Source organism: Monopterus albus, unplaced genomic scaffold, assembly GCF_001952655.1.
Source record: "Monopterus albus unplaced genomic scaffold, M_albus_1.0 scaffold17.1, whole genome shotgun sequence".
NCBI classification, from domain to species: domain Eukaryota; kingdom Metazoa; phylum Chordata; class Actinopteri; order Synbranchiformes; family Synbranchidae; genus Monopterus; species Monopterus albus.
Genome location: NW_018127897.1, coordinates 1,740,868 through 1,753,648, shown reverse-complemented (window position 1 = coordinate 1,753,648; position 12,781 = coordinate 1,740,868). Strand labels below are relative to the sequence as shown.

Genomic DNA, 12,781 nt, shown 5'->3' with positions numbered 1-12,781 from the left:
ATTCCCTTAGATCTCAGCAGCAATGACATCAAGAGTTTCTTTACAAATAAAATGACAAATATTAGAGAAAAAATTTATCAAATCATTCCCACAACTCTCACAGATGTGCCATCAAGTACAGCGGTTTTAGAATAATCTAATCACATCTAACACAGAAATTTCCCCACTGTGGGATCAATAAAGTACCTACTCTACTCTACTCTAATCATCTACCTCATTTATACTTTGACTACTTCTGTCCCATAGATCTCTCTGAGTTGACCTCAGCAACTGCTTCATCTAAATGATCAACATGTCTCTTAGACCCCATCCTGACCAGGCAGTTCAAAGACATTTTACCCATAATCAACATGTCCATATTAGATCTGATCAACCTCTCGTTATTCCACAGGCTTTTAAGGTTGTTGTAATTAAACCTCTACTCAAAAAGCCTACTCATGACCCAGGTATTCTAGCTAATAATAGACCAAAATCCAGTCTCCTGTTTATTTCTAAAATCCTTGAAAAAGCTGTTGCTAAGCAGTTAAGAATGATTTGCTTGAGGATTTTTAGTCAGGATTTAAAGTCCATCATAGTACAGAAACTGCACTGGTGAAAGCTACCAATGATCTCCTCCTAGCCTCAGACAAAGGACTTGTCTCCATACTTGTCCTCTTAGATCTCAGTGCTGCTTTTGACACCACTGATCACAGCATCTTACTGCAGAGACTTGAACATGCTACTGGAATTCATGGGAACTGCACTAAGTTGGTTCAAATCTTACTTATCAGAAAGATCCCAATTTGTTCATGTTAATAATGAATCTTCCACACACACTGAACTTAGTCATGATGTTTTGCAGGGCTCTGTCCAATTCTCTTCACTTTATACATACTACCTTTAGGCAATATTATCAGGAAACATGGCATACATTGCCATTGCTATGCAGATGATACGCAGTTATATTTATACATGAACCCAGATGAATCATATCAGTTGATCAAGCCTCAAACATGTATAGATGACATAGCCCTGGCCTCCAGTACTACTGTGAGGAAGCTTGGGGTCATTTGTGACCAGGATATGTCCTTTAAATCACACATAAACCAAGTCTCTAGAACTGCCTTCTTTCACCTGCACAATATTGCAAAAATCAGGAACATCCTCTCTCAAAGTGATGCTGAAAAACTGGTCCATGCATTTGTTATTTCCAGGCTGGACTACTATAACTCTTTACTATCAGGATGTCCCAATAATTCTCTAAAAAGCCTCCAGTTAGACTTAAGACTTTCCTTTTTGATAAAGCTTATAGTTAGGGCTGGATCTCTCTTCCTGTACCTTTCTGCAGGTAGCCCTGCCTCTGGAGCTCTACGATATTGTTGAGCAGTCACTGGCTACATCAACCTGCCAAATGTTTGATTGTTGTTGTGTTTGTTGTATTTTGTTTCTTCTCTTTTCTTTTCTCTCTCCTCTATCCACTCACCTCAACTGGTTGAGGCAGAAGGCTGCCCACCAAGATCCAGGGTCTGTCAGAGGTTTCTTCTATTAAGGGGAGTTTTTCCTCCCTGCTGTCACCAAGTGCTTGCTCAAGGGGGATTTGTTGGGTTTTCCTCTCTAATAATAATAATAATAGCAAGGTTTAGACCTTACTTTGTAAAGTGTCCTGAGACAACACTTGTTGTGATTTGGCGCTATACAATTAAAATTTAAATAATTGATATCGTCTTGGCAAAGGTGTTACATTGACCAATCACATACAAGGGATGATTGGGACCTAGACACCCACAGAAAGAATACTCTTTTGTTTACCTTGTTAGCATGAGCATTCACGGCTATTTACTGCCAATTTTGGCCCACAGTTAAAGGATCATAATGACACCATGAATTTTCATTAGCAATGGATGCTAACAGAGTTTTTTTATCTATCATTGCAGACACACTGTTGGTAGAATTGGTGCTATGGTAGAGTAGGCTATGTTAGCAGCATGGCTGCCCTCACTCCCCAACCAATGCAGCCCCGTGTGTTAAAACACAACAGGGAGTTGTGATTTGTCCTAACTAATGTGAACATATGGTCACACTCCGTTATAATGGCTTCTGCTCTGGTCCTGTTATGTACTGATGATGTGAGATAGGTTTTACCTTGATGAGGAATATTGTCACTTTTTAATATTGTGAGATCTCCTGGCACAGGATCTTCTCACACCCTTAGTAAAAGGTATTCTCTCTTTTATCCCACAGATAGTTGAGACAGTGTGTGTGATAGTAATGTATCAACTTTGATGGTGACATTCAGTAAACTATTCAGAGACACAATGGTAGGATAAATTATCCAGTGGAAATATTGAAGATTTCTGTTACATCCTATATATCTATATATGCATTTCCCTCTAATTAAGTATGACGTAGTGGGTATTCTGACAAACTTTAGGATGTCCAGTATAATTTACAATACAATGCTCAGAAGTTGAACAATGCTTGGCAGCAGGACATGCCTTTGCATGGGAGGATGGGAGAAGATGAAAGATGGACTCACTGCTCTGTCTGCTCAGGCCACTCAGTGCAGTTTTTATTATTTTTTTATAGACTCTGATGGGTGTTTTCATGGTGTGGATTTTTATACATTTTTGTTTTGAGTCACACACTCACAAACACGCACAACATGCATATCTTGCAACACCTTTGACTCCTTCAAGCTTAAGTCTGGCAAGCTGTCTCCTTCAGCTCTTCAGGGAGTTCCTCCAGACATCATTGTTATGTTTCCTTATCGTACCAGTCGACACCTTGTTCATTTTTTCTCTCCTATTATTCTCTCAGGAAAGTGGCTGTTCCTCATTTCCCATGTGATGGTTTATAGGAACACTTAAGGTCCTGGTGGGGGCAAGGTGTGTGGAAATGTATGAAACAGTGGTCCGTGGTCCAGCGGTGGTGTCTGCTACCCAGTTTGTTTTCTTGCTCAGTGTTTTGGTTGTTTCACTCTGTCTCATTCTTTTCCAGATGGTTTTTGGATGACAGGCAACTTTTCCTATGTAATATTTTGGGATGGCTTGGAATGAGCTGGAAGACCATAGAAAACCATTTGTCTTTTATTTGTCAAAAAAGTCTCGTAAAAGAAAAAAAGTGTGGAAGCATTTGTAGGTTTCAAACAAGCTCAGACTGATCTTGTTAAACTTTAAGACAAGAGAAAAAAAACATATCCAGTAACTTTAACTAATGTTTCTCCTTTGATATCTAGGAAACCTAGAGAAGGGGCGTATATGTTAGAGTGTTTATGACTGTGCAACAGTGTGTCTCATGTAACAGCGTAAGAAATTTTTTTAAGTGTAAGTATGGAAATCATAAATTTGTCTTTTATGATACTTCAGTGTAAATCTAAGCTTTAATGTGATTCTCACTGTGAGAATTATCAATCACTCACAGTTTTATCTTGCTTCCTAAGCATTCTCATAGTTAAAACAGAAGTCATGCTGTCAGTCCTCTCTGTGTCCCTCACTTACTATCCACCAATCAGACTCAATTTATGTGCACCCCCTATTGTGTTCTTTATTCACCAGTTACTTGGGTTTGACCAGCTGAAAGATAAATCTCTGATATAGATGAAGGAGATTGCCAACAAACCTTTTTTTTTTTTATTAATTTAAGCTTGTTGAGGACAATGGAATCTCTTTCTCTTTGTTCAGGAGAGTAGAAGTTCAAGAGGTGCTGGTGAGTTTTTCTTTTCTTTTTTCTTTCAGGTTTTTTAACTGGCCTGTACCACATTTCAGCGATATGCACTGCAAAGGACAGTTTCTTCCTGTAACCGGACATTTGACTCACATTGCTTTTTTTGTAATTCTGGCAGAATGTATACAGCATGTGGAGAATAAGACTTAACATTCCTGAACTCCTTAAGACTGCAGATACTAGTAAAGCTGAGAGAAAAAGAGATGCTAGTAAAGCCAAGAAGAAAAACTTGATCACACTGTCTTTCATGAGGTTTAAACCAGAGTTTCAATGGGGTGCAGAACAAAACAAACCCCACTCATTGCAAAGACCCGATTACCATGTGGTAATGACCTGGTACGAAAGACTAATGAATGACAAAACAGGATTTTTTTTCCATTTGTGAGTACAAAGGTCCTTGATGTCAGAATGTCATTCTTTTAATCACCTGTCAACAAACATTTTCACAATTTTAAGATCCTGGCACACACATACAGCACAATTTCGACAGCCTCAGTTAAGTTATAACTTTTAATATATGGCAGACTTCTTGCTGCAAATTTGTACTTTGAAGTTAAGTTGTGACTGTCTCTGTGAGGTCATCTGAAAGACCCAACTGTAATGCTTTATTACTCTAATGTAAATAAGTAGCCGTGCATGTTTGAGCACATTTACAGATACATAGAGAAGGACAGAAAAGAACAAAAGTCCAGATTTTTGCTGTGATGCCAAAATAATGCTTAATATAAATAAGGCTAAATCTAGAGGGTCGCAGTATGACTGAGAAAAGTCTTTGTCATTTCATTAGCTTTTCATTCTGATGTTGACATGGGAGAGCCTGAACCTTAAGAAAAAGCAAGAACTAAGGACTTTAGCATCGTTCACAGCCAGGAGATGGTTCCAAGATGACTGAAGAAAAAGGTGAAGGATGTTTTTTTGCCTAGAGCAGAGTGATATACCTCCATGGGTACAGCACGCTGGCCATAGTCATGTGTGAAATTCCTACATGTTATTGTTCATTCTCACTTTATAATTTGCTATATATGCCTGGACAGCAAAACACTTGTAACATACAGTATTCATCAAACTGCATATGCTACTGAACATTACTTATTTGAAAAAACTCAGTTACTGAATGTACCACTCAAGTATACAGCATATTTATCCCATCATATACTATTATGACATCACACAACACAAAACAGTCTTTTTGGCTATGGAAGTGACATGAAATGGGATATTCAAATGTACTTGACAATATAAAACAAAGTTCCAAAGAACAGAACTAATTCAGGAACAAACACAATGCTAATAACACATTATCCTCCTTGTTACCTGGTCCTTTGCTTTATGATCATCACAGTTATTCAATCTTCACAAACAAAATGCCCCAAACCAGCCCTATTAGGTTTTTAAAATCAAGCACTGCAGAGCAAAGAGGACAGTCATTGACTTTAATGGGATGAACTGATCAACCATATCTAATAGAAATCATTGCCCCCAGCAAAAGCTGCTGTAGAATTGAATTACAAATGGAACACAATGCTTTTACAGCTTCTTAGAAAACTGTAATTCAATCTGGTTAGGGCAGAGAAGAAACAGATAAAGTCCAAATTAAAAGATTTAAAAAAAAGTTTTGTTGTATGTGACATTCAAGTACAAGTGTGAAGCTGAGATGCAAAGACATGGTCTGTCTTTTAACCTGCTCTTGACACAAAGCTTATAAAGTTTACATTTACATTTAAACAACATATTTGAGTTACAGAAATGGCACAAGGTCATGTAACCCCCATAGGTTAGTGTTAAAACCCCTAGCCGATTGTTGCACTGTTAAGATCCTTAACAGAACACAAGGGTTAAGTCAGAATCATATGCACAAGTTCATGGGAACTCAGACAAAAACTGATCACAGCAAGTGGACATCAAACTGGAGAGAAATCCTTCAATTACAAAATATCACGTGGAAGAGAGAGAGGAAACCAATTTGAAAGCTGGCATTTTATATCATCTCTGCTGGAGAAGGCGAGTCTTATAGTTCCAACAGAATGGGCAGTCTTCCCTCAGACTCATCTGGACACCAGTAGCATCAGGTCATGGAGAGGTGCCCCTGGCTTTAACAAGTATGGAGAGAAGCCTTTTAGTTGCAAGGCTTTGAATTACTTTAATATCGGTGGCATAGTTAAATAACCATTTAGCTTTCTTGTTATCCTTATGAATAATGTTTTGAGTGAGTTGATTGTTTAGTGCACGATGCGCTCAGTGCGCGTGGTGAGGTAGAGTGGGATTAGCTCTGAAGTGTCTTCACTTGACACCTGCTATTACTGTGCATCAGACTATAGATACACTGCTTAACTTACTGCTGCACTGGTATTGGCACACAGACATTAGGTCTATCTGCTATAGGACGGTTAATGCCCCCTATTTCCCTTAGCAGTTGTATCCGGTGTTCGCGCTTTGCTAACTGTATTGAAACTTTACGCGCAAATACCAAACCTCGCCAAACTCTCTGTTTCTCTCCCCTGTTCTCCAGCCCATGCACCCTTAGGTGTGTGCTCCTGTTTCGGTGGACAACACTTGCTTATCCGTTGTTTTTTTTGTCAGCGAGAGTGAGGTCCTTACCCAAGCGCACCGGATCAGACCATCATCTCCACCAGAACCCGCACGGGGCCGTGAGAGCACCGGACCAGCGAAGGCTTCGTACACACCGAAGACAAGATGAATATCCAGGTTATGCCAGAACACAAGCTCTCGTCGGTGGCCCCAATGAAACAGTGCAATGTGGAGAAAAAGGAAGTAGAACTGACACTGGTGAAGGACCAGAACGGCGTCCAGTTCATAAATTCCACCATCATTCCCACCTCTGGTCACCGAGGACGTATTCGCAGATCCTCCCTTGAGGACGACCGAGAAACTTGGGGCAAGAAAATAGACTTTCTTCTGTCGGTCATTGGCTTCGCGGTGGACCTGGCCAATGTTTGGAGATTTCCTTACTTGTGCTACAAAAATGGGGGAGGTAAGTCAGTTATATGAAGTCACAAAACTTCTCATGACCAAATACTAAATCCTTGTAGTAACGTAAGAATAAAAACACGTGCAATTCATGGAATCGCACAAGTTATAGTCAGTCTCCAAATGAAATTATTATTATTATTGTTGTTGTTGTTGTTACTATTATTTCTGTATCTTCTTTTATTTTGGGGTCAGGAGCCAGCTCGCTTCACTTTATACATTCAAATGTTTAAAAAAAAAAAGTCTAACAAAGTATTTCAATTAGATTTAGATTGATCTCATTTGTTCCATTAATCTAGTTTAACTGACGTTTTAATAGTCCCAGGTGTATTAATGGGGAGTGCATTTATCTTTTATGGTGAGGGAAATACTTCCTTTCAAGGCAGGCACATGGAAAAAGAGTGTAAAACATGTACAGGCACAGCTATGTACTGTATTATGTTAAATGCCAACCAGGTCACAAAAAAGTCTCAGCATCATCTTGCAAATTCACAATTATTTTGTTAGAAGTTGTTGAAGGCACAATTTAAAAGTCTTGTAAGATTTATCTGTAAACAAACAATGGAAATTCCTGTTTATAACCTCTGTTTTTTCTTGAAGACTCTTCCTTTTAAATGGTAATAGGAAGAGGGCACAAAAATTGGCTTAGTAAGCCAATTACATTATTTTATAATTGATTTAACATTGTTCCACTTTCAATTCCTTAATAGTTAGTGAGAAAGCATTTTAGGTTAGATGATATAAAATAATGTCTCCATTCCTAAACCTGTGTAGTGCATAAAGCCACTGTTTTATATTTGAAATATTTGATCTAAAATATACTGTGAGGTCTATTTGCCTGGACTCACTCTCTAGCTTATTTGTTATGTTTGAATACAAGAGTAACAGATTGCCAACTTGCACTTCTTTCAGAACTATTGAAACTGCCCTATAGTAACAGATTAAGAAACAAAATAAAAATAAAAACTACAGTGCACGGGGTTGAATCAACAAAGGGTTGTTTTAAACCCTGCTGTTTTACCTTCAACACTCATGACAACAGAGTGCTCACTAGAAGGAGTACTCTGTCCTCTGTTTGCCTGTGTGTCCATTCACATGGCCAAAATCAGCATGCTGTTGCTTAGTGCCTCAAAGGGTCAAATCAACCAGTGGCCTGTTAATCATACTGGCCCTCAGCAAAATGTATTCATTACTGTAGATAACGTGTCATTTGTGATGGACAATGTCAAGAACAATTACATTTAGAGGGGCTGTTTTCTTGTTGGTAGATGTACTACTGAGACAGCGTGAAAATAGCTGTGGGGCTTCCAGCTTCATGGTTGTTTTTTCAAGAATGTCAAGTTCCCCAACACCACTTGTTTCACCTTCTTTTTTTGTACTTTGTTTTGACTAGCACCCTATTTTCATATTGCACACCTGTCCTGTAGCATCTTTTTCCTTTGCTGTAAGTAAAATGCAAGTCATGCCAGAAGGGAAATAGCTGAAAAATACTTAAAATGTAACAACTGCTTTTCTTTCCAGGTGCGTTTTTGATCCCTTATGTTTTTTTCTTGTTCATTGCGGGGATGCCATTGTTCTATATGGAACTTGCCCTGGGCCAGTACAACAGGGAAGGGGCAGCTACAGTTTGGAAAATATGCCCTATCTTTAAAGGTGAATGCACACAAATATGCACAACTACACACATTTGCACAACTGCATGTCTATTTATTCTGCTTTTTTAACCTTTTAAACTGTGCTACTTGCTGCTCAGTCATGTCTGTTTTTGCTTCTCTTCACTGTCTTGCTCTTTCATTTCATCCCTTTGTTCTTGTCCTTTCCCATTCAAAGGTTCATAAGTGTCACTTGTAACTCTTTCTGTCACATCACCATTTTGTTCCTGTTTCACCATTTTATATTTGTTCTGTCCCTTCACACTTGTATTTGCAAAGGATAATTCCAGATGAGTGAAACAAAACCAGTAGCATCCACATGGTTGGGGTCAATTAAACAGGATCTATTATATAGTTTATTACTGGTGTGACTGATGTAAAATTTTGGTGCACAAACTTTAAACTGGATATTATAAAACATTCATTCGACTTTTCCCTGCGATACGAACTTTACTATGAAGCAAACCTGCCAAAAGCTGTTACATGGTTACACCAACAAGCTTTGATTTCTTTCTGTCAGTTGGCAGCAAGAAAAAAGAGATCTAACAACATGTAGTGTTACTGCACATAAGACCTGACTTCTTAACTTTATTATTATTTATTAACATATAATTCTTCTTATTAGTATGACATACTTTATTTTCAAGTGACTTTTCTATGTTGTTAGGTAAGCACCCTCATCCACACTATTGAATCAGCAAAACACTGCTTTTGTTGGCTTCGGTGCTAAGGAGGGTTTGTTATTTCCTGCTTAGAATGAGTGGGTGATGGGTTTATGGACTTCTCTGTTATCATTTGATGACATTACATTCCAGTAGAGGCAAAACAACTCATCCCCAAATTAATTAAGAAACAAGTGCAAAATGATACAACATATTCATTAACACCCAGTGGAAGTGTGTGCATTTTGAGAGGGTGCTTGGTGTTTATCTGCATGTGCCCTCCACCACCCTGGCTGAGGGAGTGATATGTGGACCTTATGACCTCATGGTTAGAAAGCAATGGTGTGTCATGATGTGCAGAAGGCCTCTGAACTTAGGCAAAATATTAATGGTTTATTGAATCAAAGGGGACTTTTCATCTTCTTACGAGATGCGGCTTCTGATAATTGCTGGTGTGGTTAATATTATAGAATGAGATACAGTTCGTATCTGTGATTTGTTGGTTTCACTTCCATGTCTTAAGTAATGACACTTGTTTTTTTACACATAGGTGTATCTGCTGTTAACTATATACAGAGATGGAGTATGTAGTTATATACATCATTTTGTTCTTCCTCATGAACAACTCTGTGCTCCTCAGGTGTGGGCTACACTGTGATCCTCATAGCCCTATATGTTGGCTTCTACTACAATGTCATCATTGCCTGGTCCCTCTACTACCTGTTCTCCTCCATGACCAGCGAGCTACCATGGCTCAAATGTGACCACAGCTGGAACAGCCAGAACTGCACTGATCCTGAACTGCTTATCAACAGAACCAGCAATGGATCTTATATCAAGAACAAAATCACCCCCGCAGCAGAGTACTATGAGTAAGTGATTCTGAAAATCAGTGATTCATTTATCAGATGTGACCTGTGTAGGTTGTTGCATGATTGAGCATAACTGCTCTGTGGTAGCAGAACGTCTTCAATGCTTTAACACAAAACTGTATTCTGTACATCACAAATGTTCTAGCATCAGACCCAACAAAACTACTTTACAATAGAATTCGCCAAATCGATATCAACAGAACAAGGAGTAACTAATAGTCACGCTACTGTGTAAATTCTGTTTGCTTACCTGCAGCCAATTGAAGAAAAAAGTACTCTTTTTTTACTCAAGTAAAAGTAACAATATCACAGTGTACAAATACTCTGTTACAAGTAAAATTCCTCCATGCAAAATGTACTTAAGTAAAAGTTCAAAAGTATTAGCATTAAAATATACTTAAAGTACCAAAATTAAAAGTACACATTATGCAGATCAGCATGTTTCACATCTTAGTTATAAATTCTGATGCATTATTGTGTATATTACATTCACTGTTGCAGCTAATAAAGTTAGAGTTTATACCTTACATGCTTATAATTGTTTTGGTAATTAGAATCTGAAAAGTAACTAGTAACTAAAGCTATCAAATAAATGTAGTGGAGTAAGAAGCACAATATTTGCCTATAAAATGTCATGAAGACAAAGTATGAAGAAGTAGAAAATTAGTAGTAAAAATACTTAAGTAAAGTACAGATACCTCAAAACTGTACTTAAATACAGAACTTGAGTAAATGTACTTAGTTACTTTCCACCTTTGCCTGCAGCTGCTGTTATTGAGACCTGATAGCTTAGTCAGCTCTAAGATCATTTACAGATAAGAAGCCAAGACATCCAGTAAATTTCACAATCATAATCATAGCTACTACTACTGCTGGTTAAATATTGTCGTCACAGTATTTTGATCATAGCAGAAAGATCAATGTGCTGCAGCCACTGTCTTCATAAGACTGTCTTTGGATGTTTTGTTCATTGTCTGTTTGTGGATGTGTGTTTCACTTGAAGAGTTATAAGTGATACAATTTGGCAGAGTTAATATTCAATACAATCCTCCCACCAACAGCATCACATAGAATTGATGCTTTCTTGTTTTGCCGTTGTTTGTACTGTACATCCTTATGCACTCATTATTACTATGAAGAGGGTGACCAGCTACTGAAACATGAATAGAAAACTGCAAAATCATCCAGCCATAAATGTTTTCACTGTAAAATGTGTATACATAAAACCTCAACTGCACCCTTTGAAGTGAATGAAAAAAACTCCATCTGTTTGTACATCAAAGACAGCCAGTTCTTCCCCAGCTTCTGTGAAGACTGGCTGCTCAGCCCAGAGGAAGTCTATGAAATGATTTGGACAATACAAAGGACGCATGCTAAGCGCGCAGAATACACTGAGCCTGCATCCCAGCCAGTAATCGAGCTTGTTGAAGTTCCACTCCCATTCTGCTTGGCTGCACTGTCTTGTATGCTATGTTTATTTATTCAGTATCCCTGGATATAGCTCGGCTTCACACTTAATATAAGCATCTGCTTTTACTTAACATGAGAAGATCAGTATTCTCATGACAGCTCCAGTTAATGAATTATACAGACTTTGAAAAAAAGGTGATGCAATATTACTCAATAAAATCAGAACACAGACAATACATTCCAGGTGGACTATTACACTATATTCATAGAAAAAATACAAAAAACAGCAAATGTGCACAGACAGGCTGACAGCAATAGGGTACTTCAAGACAAGTCTTGCATAAGGTTAGGCTCCATAGCGGATAAAGTGGATAATAAATCCTGCTGCTTACGGTAAGCTATGAACACAGGAGCAATGCCAAGGCTCAGCATGAGGGAGTGAGGTCAGCTGAGTCAAGAGTTATCTTGTTTCACCTCTTAAACACTTTTACATGCACAAGCCTTTGTGAGCCTCCTGTCTCATAAGTATCACACGTGTAGGTTCCTACAAAATTCAACAGTAGCACAAAATATATACAATAATTGTTTTTGAATTATTTTGATGGATTAGGTGCAATAAGCTGTGATAACAACATTGACATTATCACCTGTTACAATTAATTTGTTAACAACAACAACAAAGGCCCCATTAATCAAGTGATACAACTGATCTATTACGTAGAGCACCAAACCAGGAGTCACTCAGAGATTATCACTTCATAAACAGCTATCTTCAGTCAAGTCCTATTATCAATATGGATTATCACTCTATTAACTTGATCAAAACATTTCACTTGGTATTGTACTGCAACTTCTACAAAGGCTTTCATGAGCTTTAATCATAACCTTACACACCCTCCATTTTATTCCCCAGAAGTTATCTAGTAGGCTGACATCTTAGAGTCTACATCATGCTGCTACATATGAAAAAAAATTAATGCTGTGAAAATCATTTTGGTTTAGAAGACTAAACTGGTGTGACTTTTTGACACGTGAGAATTGAACATTAATACTGTATAAAAGACACTGGCTGGAAGTGTTCTCTGGGCATTTCTCTTTCATTAATTTGATCACTTTTGCAGCCTCAAGAGGTCAAAGAAACCTCCCCTAACCTCCCAAATCACATCATCATGACTATTAGCTTTACACAATAAAGTTGTTGCATTAGTTAAAGGCAAATGATGCAGCCACTGGAAAGAGGTTTTCATGGAGTTCTTAAGATACAGTGGGTACGGAAAGTATTCAGACCCCCTTAAATTTTTCACTCTTTGTTATATTGCAGCCATATGCTAAAATCATTTAAGTTAATTTTTTCCTCATTAATGTACACACAGCACCCCATATTGACAGAAAAACACAGAATTTTTGACATTTTTGCAGATTTATTAAAAAAGAAAAACTGAAATATCACATGGTCATAAGTATTCAGACCCTTTGCTCAGTATTTAGTAGAAGC

At 38.0% G+C, this 12,781-nt stretch overlaps 1 protein-coding gene across 5 annotated transcripts in view; it reads left to right on the top strand.

The window, feature by feature from the left end:
* The window catches only part of slc6a2 (solute carrier family 6 member 2), a 45,840-nt gene that overhangs the window by 2,613 nt on the left and 30,446 nt on the right, over window positions 1-12,781 (top strand). For 2 of the 5 annotated variants that reach the window (XM_020592472.1, XM_020592474.1), the window contains exons 2-4: window positions 6,283-6,694; window positions 8,212-8,343; window positions 9,645-9,876. In XM_020592472.1, the coding sequence (XP_020448128.1) occupies window positions 6,397-6,694; window positions 8,212-8,343; window positions 9,645-9,876 (662 nt within the window). In that variant the 5' untranslated portion in view covers window positions 6,283-6,396. Of the gene's footprint in view, window positions 1-3,970; window positions 4,603-5,654; window positions 5,802-6,211; window positions 6,695-8,211; window positions 8,344-9,644; window positions 9,877-12,781 lie in introns of those variants that run through there. The other 3 variants (XM_020592475.1, XM_020592473.1, XM_020592471.1) reach the window with 3 other exon arrangements.